Source organism: Coregonus lavaretus, assembly GCF_964263955.1.
Source record: "Coregonus lavaretus genome assembly, chromosome: 25".
NCBI classification, from domain to species: Eukaryota; Metazoa; Chordata; class Actinopteri; order Salmoniformes; family Salmonidae; genus Coregonus; species Coregonus lavaretus.
Window position 1 is genome coordinate 9255292 of NC_140012.1, and position 20346 is coordinate 9275637.

Here is a 20346-nt window from a genome sequence, read left to right on the forward strand (position 1 = left end):
CCACCCGAAGTTATGTAATGGTCTTTATAAATGCATTTCTGATTCGCTTGAAGCGAAAAGGGGTTTAAAAAGTCGAATTAAACCCCGCTTCCCAACAATTACACGTGACGTCATTGCGCCGGGTCAAATAATAACCACAACTACTAAACATTGAAATCATACATTTAGATATATAGTCAGTCAATATAAATTATTTACCTCATTAAAATAATGACAATAAATTGCTGCTGCAATGTTTGTTGCTAAAATGTAGCAATGACTACGAGGGGGATAAAGGGGGGTTCGAGTGATCCCACACATGCACACTTAGTTATGAATTAAAGACGTTAAAGTGGTATCCCAAGTAGACTTAGTGTAAATCCATTTGATTCTGTATCCAATATGGCCAACGTGATTACACTCAAACACCTTCGCCTGAATATCAGTTGCCCTTGTTGATTTTGTATTGTCTCATTCTGTGGAGAGCTAACGTTAGCGGCAGCCTAGTTAGTACAGATAGTTTTAGCTAAATCCTTTCGTGCCGCAGCTAAATTGACTGGCATTAGGCAAATTCCATGCCACAGCCACTGTTTGGCCATGATGATAAGTACATGTTCTGGCTGCAGGTGAAGTCTAACGTTACAGGGAAGGTAAACGAGCCAAATAATTGACACCTGTGTTTTAATCTGTGTTGTAGTGGAGCATGCAGACAAGAATAACTTTGGTAATCCTCAATTGTATAAATACATTTGTCAAAATTAACTGAATGCTGTGTCCCGCCGCGAACAAGCCCCCCTGGTGCCCCCCTACTACTTCCTCCATGCCCCCCTTCTCATGGCCGCCATCTTAAGTTCCCACCTACCTGAAATTTCCGACCAGTTTTCTTTTACAAAAATCTTGTTGAAGGAGTCGTCATCCGGATAAAATCGTACTCAATCCGTGATGATAGTATTCCAAACTGTCTCTCGGTACCCAACGAGGTAGGAGTGGGTCCGTGGGAAGAAGTTATAATACCGACTGAAAGAGAGCGGGTTCGGCTCGCCGAATCTAGTGGTTGCGGGGAGGAGACTTTAGACGCAGCGAAATGGTGGAGAAACACTGCTGACAAAGTACAGAAGAAAGTATTATCTCGCGAGAAGTTGCACGGCGCGCCACTGCACTTTCTGGGATAAATAGGACAGTGCATTCACTGCTTTAGTTGAAATTATAGCACATCCCATGATCATTTGGGGGAAATGTTTTATGATGCCATTATCTGCTTAGATTTTATATTGTTCTTTTAAATCAATTAAATATACTGCACTAGGATTTCATTCATTTACCTGGTTATTGCAAATGTTTATTCTCTTTCCATAGAAAAGTTTACAATTTCCCTACTTCTGCACATATATGTAATTTGTGGTTTCTACTAAACCCAAATGGACTCAATATGCAAAAAAAAAGAACCTTTCAATAGCGCACTAAATCCAAATAGCATGCATTACTAGATCCTGGTAGATACAAGCGTTCATTGTGAAACAAGAGAAAACCAGGGCTTTGAAGGTGACAGTAAGCACTACACTATTGTCATATCAGTATCTCTGACAGGGCACATGAATTACCATTACTTCTTTAGTGGTCACAGAACAGTTTAGCTATTGTAAAAGGTCATTGTACAGAGGGATCAGGATGCTGCAATTGAACTAGGTGTTTGCCTACCATTCACTACTGAAGGTGTTAATGCTAGGATCGAACAAAATCCTGCTCTCCAAGGTCAGAGTTGGAGATCCACGCTGTATGCCCTCTCCAAATAAACTTTATCTGGAAAGCATGAAGAATGACAATATGACCATGTCAGAGTATATAATGTGGTCAGTCATCCCTTTGAAGTGGCTGAACTGTCTATTAGACACCAAAACAACCAAACAAATAGAACCCACACAATCAAGTACCCAACATTCATTTAATAATTAATCTTTGTGGTCTCTAGAAGGGGTTTGAAAGGTATAAAATGGTCTTAGAATAATCGACCCAAATGTATTTTCCTCCTCTCAGTATCCACTCAGTCCAGTCATGTGTAGTACGCACAAGTCCACTGATTCTTTTATCAGTCATCCAGTAGATGTCCCATTCTTCCAAGTATATAATTTATCTGTTCATGGAACATCCCTGTGAAAATGGCTTGCCGGCAGGCGTTCATAGTCCAAAATGTGACGTGACACAAACACAAAGCTCCCTCTCAGTGTATTCATCATATATTCCAAGATCTGATCCATGAAGAGGCCAGAGGTTCTTACTCACGTTCACAAGCATTTAATTTCTCAGTCAAACAAAACTTTTACTGCCTGATCTGGAACAACCTAAATTTGTTAATAACAGGGGAGTGCATTCGTGATACCTGAAAACAATGAGAAACATAAAGTGAAAATATTTATTATCATTATAGAAGATAAATGTTAACAATAATAATTACAAAGGCAATTTCACTAGACTACTGGTCCTGCTCATAATGTAGAGTCAGAAAGATGAATGGGAAACAGTTTAATAGTTTTAGATATTGTCCACCGTGGCCGCACAGTTCATAGCATCATTCATTCTTTTAAATACAAGAGGTGGAGCCGAGGTTCTTAGATCACAGAGGAGTGGCGAAGTTGAGGGGAGTGGGTCATTTTTGGGAGGAACGGAGAACCAACGTACAGATTTAGAATCTTCAGACGTTTCATCGGTAATCTAGTCTTTTCACAATTACAGAGGACACAAAAAAGGAAAACCATAGAAATATACTGTGGTACTAGGGCCGGGAAGATACTAGTGTCGCGATACCCATTAGTATCGTGGCAAGGAAACAAAACACGAAGCGGATTTAACTTCTTTAGACAAACAGCCCTAATGTTGGAAACAAACATTGTTGTTATCCAGTCACATTTATTTATTTTCCAAGCTATAGCACACTATTTTACACAGAGCAGGTTTTTAAAGGACCAAAGTGTTTTGTCTGCTGTGCGTTTTCTTTTGCCATGGAAAAATATTTTGCCCCTTGGTATCGTCCCAGCGCTATGTGCTACCATAATTCTTTAGCTCTCATCCAGAAAACAGCTCGACATGTGTGTTTTATGCAAAGGGTTTTTATATATCATTACTTAGAATGAGATAAGGATGAACCATTCACATGTACAAAATGTGCACATCTCTCTTGGAGTTTCTTATCCAACCTGAAAAAGCTTGCTTCAAACTTGATCATATTAAATTGGAAAAGCCTCTGCATACAGCTATCATTATTGTATGTATGTATCTCTCCTATGGACAACCAACAAACCTTAAAATAATAATACACTAGGATGCACATAAACCATGTACCTTCAAAATTGCACTGATAGAACCAGTGGATAATGTACTGAGTCGTCCTGACAAGTCTCTGTATCCCTTCAACCCCAACCAACCAGCAACACCATTTGGGGGACTGAGACCGTGATTGGTCTAGAGCCTGAGTAAGCTGTGTGTTGTAGTTCCTAAAAGGTGTTCCATCTTTCAGGAAACCTAGTAAGAGCAGCACAGTAATCCTGACATTTCCCTTCTCCTCCTCCGGTGTGTCCCTGTACTATCTGGACTCGCCTTCTTTGTGAGAGCTGTACAGTGCCAAGTCCCCGGGCCCACCCAGTCTACGGGTCGGGGTCGAAGACCTGCTGGTCACAGATGGAATGAGTGGAGGGGGGGCGCCTACGGACAGTGCCCCGACCAGGCCAGCAGGGGTCTTGGCCAGGATGCCATTTGGCACGTGGTGAGCGTGGAGAGGCCCCAGGCGGGAGTAGAGGCCGGGGTGGTGGGGAGAGGGGTTGGAGGCTCCAGGCTGATGGAGATGTGAGTGGGAGAGCATCCCGGCATGCAGCTGCTCCAGGTGGGCTGCGTGAGAACCCGGTGGGAGGTGGGAGCCCGAGAGGTGCGGGTGAGCATGCATCCCGAAGTAGCGTGCCCTTTCAAAGTCTTCTCTTAGGATCTGGGCGCGCTGCTGCTCATCCATGAGGCCGCCACCTGGGGGCCCCAGCTGGGGAGGGCGGTCAAAGTGGTGGGCCATTAGGCCAAACTCCTGGCGGACCGAGGAGGTAGAGGTAGGAGGGTGGTGGTGAGGGTTGTTGGCAGCCACCGCTGCCGCCAAGGCCGCCGCCCTCTCGGCCTCCAGGAAGCGCTGGGCGTGCTGGGCCTGGAGCAGCCGGGCCAGGTGGGGGTCTGAGCGCAGCGCCAGGTGGGGGTCCGAACGCAGGGCCATGGTCTCTCGGCGTTGCTGCTGCTGCTGCTGTTGGGCGGCCAGCTCCCTCCATGGGTCCCATGGGAAGCTGTGGGGGTGCTGGCCGTGCCCCTGGGGTGGGCCGTGGGGGTGGGTGGAGAACCTCTCTCCCCCTGGACCCACTACTATCCCCCCAGCACCTTGTGTGCTCCCCAGGTAGGCCTCAATGGCAGCCTGCGCTCGGGAGCGCTCCAGGAGGGAGAGGTGATGGTTGTGCGGGGTGGGAGGAGGTAGGGGCACCGCGGGCGTGGGAGTCAGAGAGAGAGAAGAAGAGGGGGTGGCGGAGCGGTGGTGGTGAGGGCGGCTGTTGGGGCGGTCGTAGTTGTGGCTGGGGGGCAGAGGCGGCGGCAAGGAGATTGGCACGATCTCCGGTTCCTCCTTCCGCTCCTCCTTGACCTTGACTGGGGGAAAGAGGGGGGGAGGCTTGGGCACCGGGGTGGTGGTTCGGTCAGGCTTCTTGCCCTGGGGCAGTGAGGTGACCGTGGCTGAGGAACAGGATGAGGCAGGTGGGCCTCCCTCTCTTTGTGAGGAGTGGGTGGGTTCGCTGTGGAGGCCGTGCAGCACTGAGGGCTGCTGACGGGGGTACAGATCCAAGGGGGAGGGGGCGCCGGGTCCCGAGGGCGGGGGAGTCGTCAGCACAGAGGAAGAGGAGGAGCGAGGTCTGTCTCTGTCTGCTGCAGCTGCTGAGAATGAAGAGCCTAGAGGAGGCGGCCTGGAGGAGACCGAGAGGAGCAGTCTCTTGTCTCCGTCTCTGCGTGTCAGATCCTCAGTGAGACCGCCGGGGCCTCCCAGAGGGCCCCCGTGCCCATTGATGTGGGAGACGGGGGTGCTGCTGCAGTGCTGCTGGAGCTTGAGGGCTGGGGCCACCGGAGACATCTGCACAGGTTGACGACCATATAGCATATTGTCTCTGAAAAAGATCATGAAGATGGTAGGAGAGTGGTATGCAAATTCAGCACTCAAATCAATTACAGTTTTGAATTTGTTAAGAGTAACATGAACTGAATCAGACAGAAAACTACTATAGAAAGATAAGTCAGTTCAAACAGCATATTTAGGAACTAAGTTGATAAACTAGTGTCGAGGCTGTTGTGTCTCACCTGTCTTTCTCGTCTTTGATGTGAATAATGTCTCTCCTCTCCATGTCCTTTCCCGTGTCCCGCTCGTCTCTCTTCTCAGCCCCCTTGGCCCAGCTAGGGCCAGCCAAGGGGGGAGGCCCACCGTGCAGTCGGTTCCAGGGGTCATGAGGGTTGGGTAAGCCCCCGACCGCAGGAGGCTCCTTGTGACCAAACACTGAGCTGTTAGCTGGAGACAGAAAGACAGAATAAAGTTAGTCATTTTAGTAGAGACTGTACATCTTATTATGCAAGGAGTAATGACAAACTATGCTTCTTTTTTGAGGAAGAGAAATGGTGACTCACCCAGCGTAGGGCTGCCCAGTCCCCCGAAGGCACCAGAGCCCAGGGCTCCGAGAGGGGTGAACGGAGGTGACCGGCCGTACGGATCTGCAACAACGCATGTAAACATCAGGACTGATGCGCAGACACAAGCCTTACAGCATTAGACCTCTGGCAATATTCATTACTAGTGTTCAGACTCACTGGGGCCTATTAGTCACATGCTGAAAAGTTAGTATGCTTTAATTGAATATCTAGGCTAATAAGGTGTTTTAGTGACCTGTGAGTAGGCAAATCAATTTCTTGTTTACTGAAGGTGCAAGTGGTACAGATGCGCCCTTTGAAGCAGTCTCTTACCTACGGTGAGGGAAGAAAGTATTTGATCCCCTGCTGATTTTGTACGTTTGCCCACTGACAAAGAAATTATCAGTCTATAATTTTAATGGTAGGTTTATTTGAACAGTGAGAGACAGAATAACAACAAAAAAATCCAGAAAAACGCATGTCAAAAATGTTATAAATTGATTTGCATTTTAATGGAGGGAAAGAAGTATTTGACCCCCTCTCAATCAGAAAGATTTCTGGCTCCCAGGTGTCTTTTATACAGGTAACGAGCTGAGATTAGGAGCACACTCTTAAAGGGAGTGCTCCTAATCTCACCTTGTTACCTGTACAAAAGACACTTGTCCACAGAAGCAATCAATCAGATTCCAAACACTCCACCATGGCCAAGACCAAAGAGCTCTCCAAGGATGTCAGGGACAAGATTGTAGACCTACACAAGGCTGGAATGGGCTACAAGACCATCGCCAAGCAGCTTGGTGAGAAGGTGACAACAGTTGGTGCGATTATTCGCAAATGGAAGAAACACAAAATAATTGTCAATCTCCCTCGGCCTGGGGCTCCATGCAAGATCTCACCTCGTGGAGTTGCAATGATCATGAAAACGGTGAGGAATCAGCCCAGAACTAGAAGGGAGGATATTGTCAATGATCTCAAGGCAGCTGGGACCATAGTCACCAAGAAAACAATTGGTAACACACTACGCCGTGAAGGACTGAAATCCTGCAGTGCCCGCAAGGTCCCCCTGCTCAAGAAAGCACATACAGGCCCGTCTGAAGTTTGCCAATGAACATCTGAATGATTCAGAGGAGAACTGGGTGAAAGTGTTGTGGTCAGATGAGACCAAAATCGAGCTCTTTGCCATCAACTCAACTCGCCGTGTTTGGAGGAGGAGGAATGCTGCCTATGACCCCAAGAACACCATCCCCACCGTCAAACATGGAGGTGGAAACATTATGCTTTGGGGGTATTTTTCTGCTAAGGGGACAGGACAACTTCACCGCATCAAAGGGACGATGGACAGGGCCATGTACCGTCAAATCTTGGGTGAGAACCTCCTTCCCTCAGCCAGGGCATTGAAAATGGGTCGTGGATGGGTATTCCAGCATGACAATGACCCAAAACACACAGCCAAGGCAACAAAGGAGTGGCTCAAGAAAAAGCACATTAAGGTCCTAGAGTGGCCTAGCCAGTCTCCAGACCTTAATCCCATAGAAAATCTGTGGAGGGAGCTGAAGGTTCGAGTTGCCAAACGTCAGCCTCGAAACCTTAATGACTTGGAGAAGATCTGCAAAGAGGAGTGGAACAAAATCCCTCCTGAGATGTGTGCAAACCTGGTGGCCAACTACAAGAAACATCTGACCTCTGTGATTGCCAACAAGGGTTTTGCCACCAAGTACTAAGTCATGTTTTGCAGAGGGGTCAAATACTTATTTCCCTCATTAAAATACAAATCAATTTATAACATTTTTGACATGCATTTTTCTGGATATTGTTGTTGTTATTCGGTCTCTCACTGTTCAAATAAACCTACCATTAAAATTATAGACTGATCATGTCTTTGTCAGTGGGCAAACGTACAAAATCAGCAGGGGATCAAATACTTTTTTCCCCTCACTGTATGTGTGCAGTCGGAGTGAGGAAAAAGGAGACCATTTAAAAAATAATTTACTAACTATTTGCAATATCAAGGAATCTTTCCTCTTTGCCTGAGGTTTTTAAAAAGCCTCAGGCACTCTACTCATCAAATTGGATGTAGTCTATCACAGTGCCATCCGTTTTGTCACCAAAGCCCCATATACTACCCACCATTGTGACCTGTACGCTCTCGTTGGCTGGCCCTCACTACATATTCGTCGCCAAACCCACTGGCTCCAGGTCATCTATAAATCACTGCTAGGCAAATCCCCGCCTTATTTTAGCTCATTGGTCACCATAGCAACACCCACCCGTAGTATGCGCTCCAGCAGGTATATCTTACTGGTCACCCCAAAGCCAACACCTCCTTTGGCCGCCATTCCTTCCAGTTCTCTGCTGCCAATGACTGGAACGAACGCAAAAATCTCTGAAGCTGGAGACCCTTATCTCCCTCACTAACTTTAAGCATCAGTTGTCAGAGCAGCTTACCGATCACTGCACCTGTACACAGCCCATCTGTCATTAGCCCACCCAACTACCTCATCCCCATATTGTTATTTATTTTGCTCATTTGCACCCCAGTATCTCTATTTGCACATCATCTTCTGCACATCTATCATTCCAGTGTTAGTGCAAAATAATTACAATTTAGTATTATGTCCTATTTATTGCCTTACCTCCATAACTTACTACATTTGCACACACTGTATATTGATTTTCTATTGTGTTATTGACTGTATGTTTTCTTTTATCCCATATGTAACTCTGTGTTGTTGTTGTTTTTAAATCGCACTGCTTTGCTTTATCTTGGCCAGGTCGCAGTTGTAAATGAGAACTTGTTCTCTGTAGCTCAGTTGCTAGAGCATGGCGCTTGCAACGCCAGGGTTGTGGGTTCAATTCCCACGGGGAGCCAGTATGAAAAATGTATGCACTCACTAACTGTAAGTCGCTCTGGATAAGAGCGTCTGCTAAATGACTAAAATGTCAACTGGCTTACCTAGTTAAATACTTTTTTTATCCTTATGGTGAATACAATTGCAGCACCTTTTCTTAAAACATATCTTGCTAGACAAAACAAGCACCCACCAGTGGCTGTAAAGAGGCTGGCAGGTCGGTTCAGGTCGTGGGCAGAGGGGAGGCCACCTCCAAGGGGCCCCAGTGTGACCAGGCCCCCGGCCCCCGGAAGACGAGCCAGCATCTCGCTACGGAAGTCCAGCTTGTGCGGATCAGCCTGCATCAGCTGAGAGAGAGGACAGTGGTGGTCAGTCAATGCAATGGCCATAGCTTTTTCAATAAACATGGACAACTTGACCAATATCTATAATTTTTTTCATGATTTGATCACATCTTATAATGTTTGCGATGCTTCAGGTGGTCAAATTAATCTGAAATACTTTCTACTTATTTTATAAAAATCACAATTGATAGGATCAGATTGAAGTGTAATAAATTGTGACAAACATTTCACAAGTCCTACCTTCACTTTCTTCTGATGTCTCAGAATCATCCACGCCACACGTACATGCATAGCACACCACTTCCCTGGTTTCTGTGTAGACAAAAACACACGATTGACTCTGTGATCCTGTTTAGCTTGCATTAAGACTTAAGGCCTTTGCACACCGAGTCAGATGCAATGGTGTTAATGTCTGCCATATGAAATGTTCGTCTGGCACAGCATCAACATGAGAATGGGGGTGAAAAGGTACAGTTGAGGTACAATTTAGTAAGGAAAGCATCAGTAATACCAATATATTATGGGTCAGTTTATTTTTCCTGGACAAATAAAACAGATGATCAAAATCCTTCTGAAATGAGTAATGACGGAAAGTTGCAGGGAGTTTCACAGTAGGTGTGCCAAAAGTTGGAAGAAATCGGACATGGTGTGCAAGGGCGTTTTGTCAAATAGTTTTCAATATAGCAGTCATGACCAAGAGTGAGTAAGAAAACAAAACGGTACAGTATCATAATACTTTTTAAAAAACGAAGTATGTTGATAAAGCATCTGGCTTTGCTTACATTACTGACTTTCAGCGATGTCCCAAATGGATCAGTTAGCTAAAAAAAAATAATAAGAAGAATAGTAAACCATGTGTGTTAAGATTTCCCACTCTTTATCCAACTGTTTACTGTTTGTGATTCACGCTTTCCTGCACTGACTACTAGGTCCAAGTCTTTGCGCATAATGTGTATTGTCCATCAATACCAGCTCAATCCTAGGCTACAAGCTTCAGTTGTAACCTTTGTCATCGTATATTCTAAAATGTCATCCGTTTTATACTGAGCATCTTACCATGGGGTCTTTGGGCTGCAGGTGGTGAGGCACAACCCCCAGTCGAGCTGTCATCTCAGGACTTGTTCCCTGGGGGACAAGAGGCTGTATCAAAACACAGCAAACAGTTTGTCATCTAGACACCGCATGACATATCATCATCCATTGACTTATGTAGCTAAAGCTCCACTCACCTTAGGCTGGAAGGCTCCTTGCAGAGAGCTGAAGGGCCCAGTGGGAGGAAGGACGGGCTGGATGCCTGGCACTGGGGGAGGAGGGTACTGTGGGAAGAACTACATCAGCAACACACACACAAAGGCTGGTTAAAACTACACTCCCCAGACCCCATTCTGCCTAAGTCCTACCACATTCACCTCAACATCCACCACAGCAACGTATAACCAAACGAATTCTGGAGCATGTAAATGTAAACTCACAGTGTTTCTGTAGAGCCCCTCCATCTTCCCATATTTCTCAAACTAAAAGACAAACACAAAAAGCAGTTAATGACAAATTGACAACACTGGCATTTCAAGGCAGAAGCTGCTCTATGAAACCCAACGTGACAGGGTAGAACGTAATCTCTTACCAGGTGCTGAGGCGGTGGTGCGGAGGCGGTGGGGTGCAGGAAGGGGGTGAAATGTTGGTGCGTATGTGTATGCTGGTGCTGGTGGTTGTGCTGGTGGAACTGGAAGGCCAGGGGCTGGATTCCGGGCTGGGCCTGAGAGGAGCGGCCTGAGGAGCCCGAGCTGGGGCTGGCCCCCGATGGACCTCCGGGAGTAGAGCGGCCTGGCCCGCCACCGTTGAGCTCAGCCCCAGGGACACTGCGGCGGCCCTCGCGATCCTGCGAGGCCAGGAAGTGAGAGTTCAGGCCATGGCGCAGCAGGTCCTGGTCTGCAGTAGTGGAACAGACAGAGGAATGGAGAAACTATTTTAAATAGGTGGATATGGAGCACAAATAACTCATTTTACAACACTGTGACAGTAGGATGTCCAAGTACCCAAATGAAGCTAGCAGTAGACCTGATTGGTAAATAAAAACGCACAGATTTACAATTATGCTTGATGATCTGACAGAGGCTGTGAAAAAAGGTGAATAGCATTACACATTGGTGCCAAGTGTACAGTACCTGCTCCTGAGTGGGAAGTGAGGAGAGGAGGTGGAGGGGGAAGCCCAGGGGAGGGGGTGAACATGGCACCCGAGCCAACACGTGAAGGGGGGTGCAGAGATACTGACGACCCTGGACCTCTAATTAGGGACATCGACATACTGGAAGAGGGAGTTGGGGGTCGCATAGACAACGAGGAAGAAGCAGCAGACGAGGATTGGGGCTTGACTGAGGTACCGTTCCTAAGGAGAGAGAAAAGTTGACTAGAAAAGGTACATTTCCTGAAGGACATGTGTGCTTGCTTCAGCGGTCTTGATTGTTTTATTTTTTCCTTTATTTAACCAGGCAAGTCAAAAAGTGGTAAAAGTTATTTTATAATAGTGGAAGAAGTAGTCATTTTTACTGCAGTAGAAGTGCTGACTATTAGGCAGATCTGGCAGTGACTGACCTGTTGTTGATGCCCATGCTGTAAATGGATGGGTGTCGCCCGGGGAAGGTGAGGAAGGACTTGTGTTTGAAGCGCGGCGGGCTGGGGTTGTGGTGGGCGCGGTGGTGAAGGCCATTTCCGGGCCGTGCGACCATGGCCGGGGAGAGGGACGGCAGGCAGGAGGAGGAGGTAGACAGGGGCTCGGGGTAAGGCGGCTCCAGGCTCCTCTCCTGGCTGCGCTCCAGGCCAGAGACACGCGGGGTGACCGCCAGCCGGGAGAGGCCACAGCGGCCTGGTAGCAGTAGTGTAGGGCAGCCTTTGCCCATAGAGGCCATGCTCACAGGAATCGGTTCCAAAACTACAGGGCGAGAAAGAACTGCATTTTTTTTTACGTGGAAAATTTTTTTCCAAGAAAGGACACCGCATATTTTCAAATGAGTGCATACTGGGATTAAAAAATTAAATTAAAACTCAAAATGACGAGAGCATATTTATAAAGCAAAGGCATACAGATATGGGAAGGAGAGAACAGCATTTTACCTTTCCTGGTGCTGACAGTGAATATTGGCCCCATGTCACTGTCGGAGGCCTAGGGGGATGAGATGAGAGGAAAACACAAATAAATCTAAACAATAATAAGCAGGAAAAATACTGCTCCTCCAACAATCATAATTTTATGTGGTTTGAAGCAAACATTACCCACCTTATCTGCTGACTCGCTCTCTGTGTCACACTAAAAGAAAACATAAAAGCAACATTTAAGTGTGCCACAACATTCATAAACTACAATTATAGGATGCAGCTGCATTCTATGGTCATCTTATGTACTGTATCAATAGAAGTATAAAGAGACTTACGATGTAGCCAGTCTCCAAGAACAGGATGCCCCCACACTAAAAAATAATAACAGTTAATATGGAAGACTGATGGTATTCACCTTCAACAGACAGTGCCTTGCAAAAGTATCTGCCACATTTATTGTAGCTGGGGACTTTAATAAAGGAAATCTGAGGAAAACACTACCGAAACTCTAATCAACACATCTCCTGTGCTACATGCGCAACACGGACCATGGATCATTGCTACTCTCCCTTCCGGGATGGCTACAAGGCCCTCCCTTCGGCAAATCAGATCATTCTGCTCCTCCACACCTATAGGCAGAAACTTAAACAGGAAGCTCCCGTGGTAAGGACTGTTCAATGTTGGTCTGACCAGTCAGATGTATGCGTCAAGATTGTTTTGATCACGTGGACTGAGAAATGTTCCTGTTCGTCTCTGTGAATAGTATCAACGTATACACTCACTTTGACTGGGTTCATCAAGAAGTGCATAGAGGATGTTGTGTCCACTGTGATGATTAGAACTTATCCAAACCAAAAACCGTGGATAGATGCAAGCATTCGCGCAAAACTGAAAGCGCGAACCACTGCATTTACCCATGGCAAGGTGATTGGGAACATGGACGTGTACAAACAGACCAGGTATGACCTCTGTAAGGCAATCAAAGAGGCAAACCACAGTACAGGGACAAAGTGGAGTCACAATTCAACGGCTCAGACACGAGATGAAAGGTCAAAAGTTTTAGAACACCTACTGATTCAATGGTTTTTCTTTATTTTTACTATTTCCTACATTGTAGAATAATAGTGAAGACATCAAAACTATGAAATAATACATACGGAATCATGTAGTAACCAAAATAAAGTGTTAAACAAATCAAAATATATTTTATATTTGAGATTCTTCAAATAGCCACTGGGGCGAAGGTTCACCTTCCAACAGGACAACTACCCTAAGCACACAGTCAAGACAACGCAGGAGTGGCTACGGGACAAGTCTCTGAATGTCCTTGAGTGGCCCAGCCAGAGCCCGGACTTGAACCCGATCTAACATCTCTGGAGAGACCTGAAAATGACTGTGCTGTGACGCTCCCCATCCAACCTGACAGAGCTTGAGAGGATCTGCAGAGAAGAATGGGAGAAACTCCCCAAATACAGGTGCCGAGCTTGTAGCGTCATACCCAAGGAGACTTGAGGATGTAACAAAGTACTGAGTAAAGGGTCTGAATGTGATATTTCAGTTGTTGTTTTTTTATATAAATTTGCTAAAATTTCTAAAAACCTGTTTTTGCTTCGTCATTATGGGGTATTGTGTGTAGATTGATGAGGGCCCAACGCAACACCGGGGGCACACTGCCTACCCTCCAGAACATCTACAGCACCCGGTGTCACAGGAAGGCCAAGAAGATCATCAAGGATTTTAGCCACGGCATGCTACCATCTAGAAGGCGGAGACAGTAGAGGTGCATCAAAGCTGGGACCGAGAGACTGAGAAACAGCTTCAATCTCCAGGCTATCAGACTGTTAAACAGTCACCACTAGCCGGCCTCCACCCAGTACCCTGCCCTGAACCTTAGTCACTGTTCTAGCCAGCTACCACCCAGTACTCTACCCTGCACCTTAGAGACTGCTGCCCTGTGTACATAGTCATTGAACACTGGTCACTTTAATAATGTTTACATACCGTTTCACCCACTTTATATGTATATACACTGTAGTCTAGTCATGGCTCATCCAATATATAACTTTTATTTTTATGGTTTGTGTGTATTTTTTTAATTTAAATGATTGCTCAGTATTATTGCACTGTTGGAGCTAGAAACGCAAGCATTTAGCTGCACCTGCGATAACATCTGCAAATCTGTGTACACGACCAATAAACTTTGATTTGTGCTTGAAATTCAATACTTGATTGAGGGACCTTACAGACGTTGTACGTATGGGGGCCAGAGGAAGGGTTAGTCACTCAGAAATCATGACAACCCCTATTATTTCCATGTCATTTATGCAATCTGCCTAAATTTAATTCATAGGGCGGCGCACAATTGGCCCAGCGTCGTCCGGGTTTGGCCGGGGTAGGCCGTCATTGTAAATAAGATTTTTTTCTTAACTGACCTGCCTAGTTGAATAAAAAAATTAAAATCCTGAACTAATTTAGGCTTCCCTAAACAAAAGGGGCTGAATACGTACGCTATGACTACTTTAGTTATTCATTTATCGTTAAATTAAAAAAAAACATCTTCCACTTTGACAGAGTATTGTGTATAGATTTTTGACAAAATTACAATTAAATCAATTTTAATCCCACTGTAACACAATAACGTGAAGAAAACCAAGGGGTCTGAATACTTTTGCAAGGCACTGTAAATGCAAATGTTGGCCCAAACCTTAGGCAGAGCAGGTGGGAAATTACATGCAGGTTAGCCATTATCTGTATCCTTTCAAAGTTCAGATGTCAAAGCATATCCAGGATCACTTTGTATTTCTTCCGCAACTCTCAGCCTTGTAGTTTTGAGCAGGGCACTTGGCTTCAACTTCGTAGATGGGTTTACTGAGTTGCTATTCTTTCTTTCATATTGTTAAAGCCAATGTTTCTTTGGGTATTTCATCTATTTCAGTACTAAAATAAAATCGACAACACCCTTGAATTTCCAAATTATACTTGCTGTGTAGGCTAACGGTCACTAGGTTGGGATGCAAACCACCTGAAAAGCTGGTGTCAAAGAGCAGTACTCTATATATAGCTTACCCAGCGATATGGTATTTAGCAACTTGAAATTATCCTCATGTCTGTCTGACCTCAAGTTAATAAATCCCCATCGATTCATCACAAGCTCAGCGGACAGGGTGCTAAAATGTGTCACTAGTAAGTGTTACTCTTCAACAACAGGTGTGTGTAGCCTGCTAGTGCTCTCACTAAGCCATTACACATTTATGACTTCACAGTCTGAATATTTGAGCTAGACAGGCCAGCTAGTTCCCACAAACAAGACAAACATGTCACAATAGCATCCAGACCAGACATGCAAATGCAGCGTTTGAATGAGCGACTTTTAAACCCAAATGTGAGATGACAACTACATACAACACCTGTGTATCTCTTGCGGCACACCTTTACCTCAGTCTTTCTTCTCTTCTTTCTATTCCTATTACAACAGCTGCGGGAGAAGCTAGGTGGGGCCCCTTCCTCGGGCTCTGAGAGGGGCCCTTTGCCATTCTCCTCCGGGCCCCTCTTCCTCTTCCTCCCCCTTCCCATGAGCATGGCGGCACGCTGGGTAGGCTTCATGGAGCAGTCCATCTGGAGAGAAGATGCATCCCAGTGTTAAACAAGCAGTACAAAACAATTAGGTTCACTGAAACTATGACAATGTGATGATTGACTCCCTATTATTTCCCACACTGGTTTCGCTGAAATTGAATTGGCCAAAAAACAAATGAGGAAGCCTTGATTAAGAAAAGTGGATGGAGACATTTTTTTTGGGGGGGGGGGGGGGGGGGGTGAATAGCAGTCAGTGATGACTTAATCTGACAATTTCAGATTGGTCAATAAATTCCTGTTACAATGACATTGCATGTTTTAGAAACTCAGCTTTGAAGGATTTGTCTAAATATGAGTCAGTGCATGGATACTGGATTGGTGCCATTTAACTCAGCGCATGCTATATCAAATTCTAATCCTGAAATACTGGATTGTGTGGTGTTTCAACTTAACTGACAGGAATTGTTGGTCTAACGACAAGCAGATTAATAAACATAGGCTATTTGTATCGACACTGGGTGCTTGGTACACAAATAATTAAGGTTGTTAAGAAACACATCATAAAAGATCATTGTGTCTGATTCCTTTAATTGTGGTTGTTGATTTGATTTCTCTTAAGTGTTCAAAGTGTAAATGACCTGTGAATTGTAGGAAACTCAAGCCACAACTGATTCACACCTGGCGGTGTGAGGAGATGATAACCAAAATAGTTCCAAGGTGGGACTTGTCCTTATAAGCCTCTACAGTCTAAGCCCTGTCTAAGCTACAGCGCATTCGGAAAGTATTCAGGCCCCTTAACTTTTTCCACATTTTGTTACGTTGCAGCCTTATTCTAAAATGGATCTCTCTCATCAATCTACACACAATACCCATAATGACAAAGCATATTTTAGCAAATGTATAAAAAAATAAATCGGAAATATCACATTTAAATAAGTATTCACTCAGTTCTTTGTTGAAGGACCTTTGGCAGCGATTACAGCCTCGAATCTTCTTGGGTATGACGCTACAAGCTTGGCACACCTGTATTTGGAGATCTTCTCCCGTTCTTTTCTGCAGATCCTCTCAAGCTCTGTTAAAGTCCGGGCTCTGGCTGGGCCACTCAAGGACATTCAGAGACTTGTCCCGAAGCCACTCCTGCGTTGTCTTGGCTGTGTGCTTAGGGTCATTGTCCTGTTGGAAGGTGAACCTTCATCCCAGTCTTAGGTCCTGAGCAGGCTGTCATGTGCCTTTTACTGGGAGTGGCTTCCGTCTGGCCACTACCATAAAGGCCTGATTGGTGGGTGCTGCAGAGATGGTTGTCCTTCTGGAAGGTTCTCCCATCTCCACAGAGGAACTCTGGAGCTCTGTCAGAGTGACCATCGGGTTATTGGTCACCTCCCTGACCAAGGCCCTTCTCCCCCGATTGCTCAGTTTGGCCAGGCGGCCAGCTCTAGGAAGAGTCTTGGTGGTTCCAAACTTCTTCCATTTAAGAATGATGGAGGCCACTGTGTTCTTGGGGACCTTCAATGCTGCAGACATTTTTTGGTACCCTTCCCCAGATCTGTGCCTCGACACAATCTACGGACAATTCCATCGACCTCATGGCTTGGTTTTTGCTCTGACATGCATTGTCAACTGTGGGACCTTATATAGACAGGTGTGTGCCTTTCCAAATCATGTCCAATCAATTGAATTTACTACAGGTGGACTCCAATCAAGTTGTAGAAACATCAAGGATGATCGATTGAAACAGGATGCACCTGAGCTCAATTTCGAGTATCATAGCAAAGGGTCTGAATACTTATGTAAATAAGGTATGTGTTATTTTTTACCCATTTACAAAAATGTCAAAACTTGTTTTCGCTTTGTCCTTATGGGGTTTTGTGTGTAGATTGGATTAAATAAAAATGCATCATTTTAGAATAAGGCTGTAATGTAACAAAATGTGGAAAGGTCAAGGGATCTGTAGTCTTTCCAAATGCACTGTATATGGAATTGTTTTAAAGAAAGTCATACCAAGGATCATTTAGCTATTTGATTTTGAATTGTAAGACCCCTTGATGTAACAAAAAAATATATATTTGGCCTTACTGCTATTAGCCCATACAAACGCATTGCTAAACAGATTCACTACATTGACCAACAGATAGTAACAAAACAAAAAAATCTAAAAGGAAGTTTGTTCTTAAGTGTCTGTCCTATATCTGAGAGATAAGAAAGATCAGGAAAGTATTTTTATTTTATTTTTTTACATGTATTTGACCCCTTATTTCTGGCAGTAAACAATCTCCATATATACACACTTTCATTTTTTAAAAACTGGTAAGAGGACCTTCAGATGAGTCTTGTGAGCATCCTAGAGCAAAACTACATGTAGGTATGTGTTCACCAGTAGCCCAAACTGTTCGGAAGCTACAGACAGAAGTTGGCAGATTGGCTTTAACGACTTCAGATGAGTCACAACTCGCTTGAACACCATCGGGGTCGTGAGTCTCATCTTTCCATAGAGGGGTCATAATTGTTTGTAGGCCAAACCGTTTGGACGCTACAGAGGTTTTCGTGAGAACGATTTTCGGGATGTCTCATGGTCTGACAAACACGCTCTAGCTCTGCCACCTTCACCGCAGATGGGGAAGTGCGATATCGGCAGATGTGGTTGATTAAGAGAGAAGCATCCAATGCAAAAAAACAGATCTAACTGATTTCGATGGGAATGTTTTTATTATGCTAATTAGATGTACGCTGGGCCGCGGAAGTCGACTCTAGGGGGTTTAAATTAAAGAGATTGAGAGAAGACAATTCACTTCTGTGGAGACCATTGACAAATGTTATTTACATACGGTTTAATAATATGTAAAGTCCATCATAATCATATCTGAGTATTGTGCTCACATAAGGAAAGACAGACTCTTACCTCCAGGGCCTCAAAGCTGATGAAGCTGGCAATTGAGAAGCCATCGATGATGTCCTCCTCGCAGTACACAGACTCTCGCTTCCTCCGCCGAGGAGGCCTGTGTCTGGGGCCGGGGAACCCTGGTCGACATTCTCTACCTCCAGGACCGAGTACAGATCCTGGCCCGCAAAGCTCCTTTTCCGAGCCCGAGGAGGCAGATGTGGCCCGCTGCTCAGCAAGGTCTACTCTTCTCCTGCGCCGCTCTCGGTCTCGTTGAGAACGGGAGCGTCGGCTCTGTCTGAACCCACTGCTTCGACTCGGACCTTCCATGTCAAAACAAACAGCACCAGTCTGTCTAACCGAAGGCACTTTTTAAAAATCCGTCCCGGTCGAAGGCACTTTCCTTAGCCCAAAGTTAAACACCACCAGACAGGCCCACACCGGGGCCCCTGTTTAAAATGGCGTTAAAAGTAACTTTAGTCTATTTAGTGTCTTTTGCGGACAGGATGGCATCTGTGCCTTTCTCTCGGCTAACTTTGACTGTCATGTCAATGCACTAAGATTAAATCTTTATTTCCAGAATTTGTGGTATTAGTTACTGTGTTCAGCAGGAGTAATGCCAAGTAAAACTGTCAAGACATTGCTAATTCTCAGTCTCAAAGGCAAGCCAACAACCAAATATGCGTATGTAAATAAAAATGACTAACGTTAGTTAGCTGTCCAACTTAACTTTAAGTTAGTTGTTATTCACCAAAAACACGTATTTTATACCAATGTTACATTTACTGAGGTACTAAAACTAAAATGTAAATACACACCCATCTCGTTCTTATTACAATTTCGGCACGAGCTGACAAATTAGTTAACTAGCCAAATCGCTCATTAGCCGATGATAACTAGCTAACGAACGATAGCTACCTGCCACGGCCAAATCACCAGAGTAAGATAATTTGTTGCCAATTTCAAGCAGATATAGCTAGCTCATTTAATGTATCCACACAATTATTCCAAGCGTCTTAGTTAGACAGTTTGATTAACTGTTTTTGTAGCCAACTTTAGCCATACATAAGAATTATGTTCACTTGGTAGTTGCTACCTAGCTCAGTCAATGTTACCTAGCTAAATGTATTCAAGTGCTTTATTATGCTAGTATTAGTTAGATAGGTAACTAGTTAATTAACTAGCCAGTTTATTACAACCTCAATGTAGCTAATTATCACGGAGTAGGCAACGTAATAGTAAAAACAATTATTTAAATACCTTCCGAAGTATTGACTAGCACAAAATCCATAACTAGCTGTTACCCTGCAGCTGGCAGTAAAGCGAACATTTTCTCCAGCCTGACGATGGGCCCGATACGAATGGTTGAATTATCAAAGAAAGACGTAGTTAGCTAGTCTTAGTTGGGTAGCGAGCTAATTTAGATACCTAGCTAATCCAAACAATTACTGACGTTATATGGTGACTATTGTCAACCACTATCCGTGTGTTATTGATGTCTCTTCCTACACCAATTTGTTTTTGCTCTACATCCATTAAAAACGAAATTATTCAAGGCCCTACTGAAGCCTCGGTCTTGAGTTCCATTGACGAGGGTATCGACCAAGCCCCTGGCAGGACAACTCCTTCAGCGGCCCACACTGTAATCCACTTGTGTCGGGGGGAGTTGAATTATTTGCCAATGTTTCCGGTCGAACCAAATATATCCTAAACAGTCTTGAAGTACAAACAAAATAGCACGATTCTCTAACGACTGTTACCTTTCATTTGGAAACAAATTGGAAAATTGAAGATTTGGGAGACAACCCTTGTCAATTTGCATTGTGCGCTTCAGCGACTCCTCGCCTATCAGGGTCAGGGTTGCCAGGTCAGACAAATTTTTAGACCAACGGCCACTGAAAACCCGCTTGAAAACTAGCCCAATTTTTCACAGCAAGAGAGTTGCTGT

General features: G+C 44.9%; 2 protein-coding genes across 7 annotated transcripts in view; both read right to left on the reverse strand.

Moving 5' to 3' along the window:
* The window catches only part of LOC311100725 (uncharacterized protein), a 41769-nt gene extending 40712 nt beyond the window's left edge, over positions 1-1057 (reverse strand). Inside the window, exon 1 of the mRNA XM_084141685.1 lies at positions 842-1057. The gene's annotated coding sequence lies outside the window, so the exon portion shown is untranslated. The remainder of the gene's footprint in view (positions 1-841) is intronic.
* An 850-nt stretch (positions 1058-1907) lies between these two features.
* Positions 1908-20248, reverse strand: LOC311100799 (fibrosin-1-like protein). 6 transcript variants are annotated; one of them, XM_084141763.1, is made up of 17 exons: positions 18420-20248; positions 15383-15562; positions 12283-12318; positions 12129-12158; positions 11966-12014; positions 11447-11783; positions 11020-11240; positions 10479-10783; positions 10327-10368; positions 10084-10182; positions 9911-9994; positions 9637-9675; positions 9095-9166; positions 8704-8857; positions 5662-5745; positions 5341-5545; positions 1908-5150 (listed from the first exon to the last, which is right to left on the reverse strand). In XM_084141763.1, the coding sequence occupies exons 1-17, from the start codon at positions 18726-18728 to the stop codon at positions 3557-3559; spliced, it is 3840 nt and encodes a 1279-aa protein (XP_083997889.1). In that variant the 5' UTR covers positions 18729-20248; the 3' UTR covers positions 1908-3556. The 6 variants fall into 6 exon arrangements, with proteins under 6 accessions (XP_083997889.1, XP_083997887.1, XP_083997888.1 ...); XM_084141761.1 differs by having other exon boundaries at positions 10084-10170; positions 11447-11801; XM_084141762.1 differs by having other exon boundaries at positions 9911-9979; positions 11447-11801.
* Positions 20249-20346: the final 98 nt, after the last annotated feature.

Excerpts from the sequence above, each read along its gene's own strand:
- LOC311100799 (XM_084141760.1), bottom strand. The coding sequence starts at position 18,728 with ATGGAAGGTCCGAGTCGAAGCAGTGGGTTCAGACAGAGCCGACGCTCC. Across the intron at positions 12,159-12,282 it reads TCTTGGAGACTGGCTACATC|TGTGACACAGAGAGCGAGTC; the intron begins GTAAGTCTCTTT and ends GTTTTCTTTTAG. Across the intron at positions 12,015-12,128 it reads AGAGCGAGTCAGCAGATAAG|GCCTCCGACAGTGACATGGG; the intron begins GTGGGTAATGTT and ends TCATCCCCCTAG.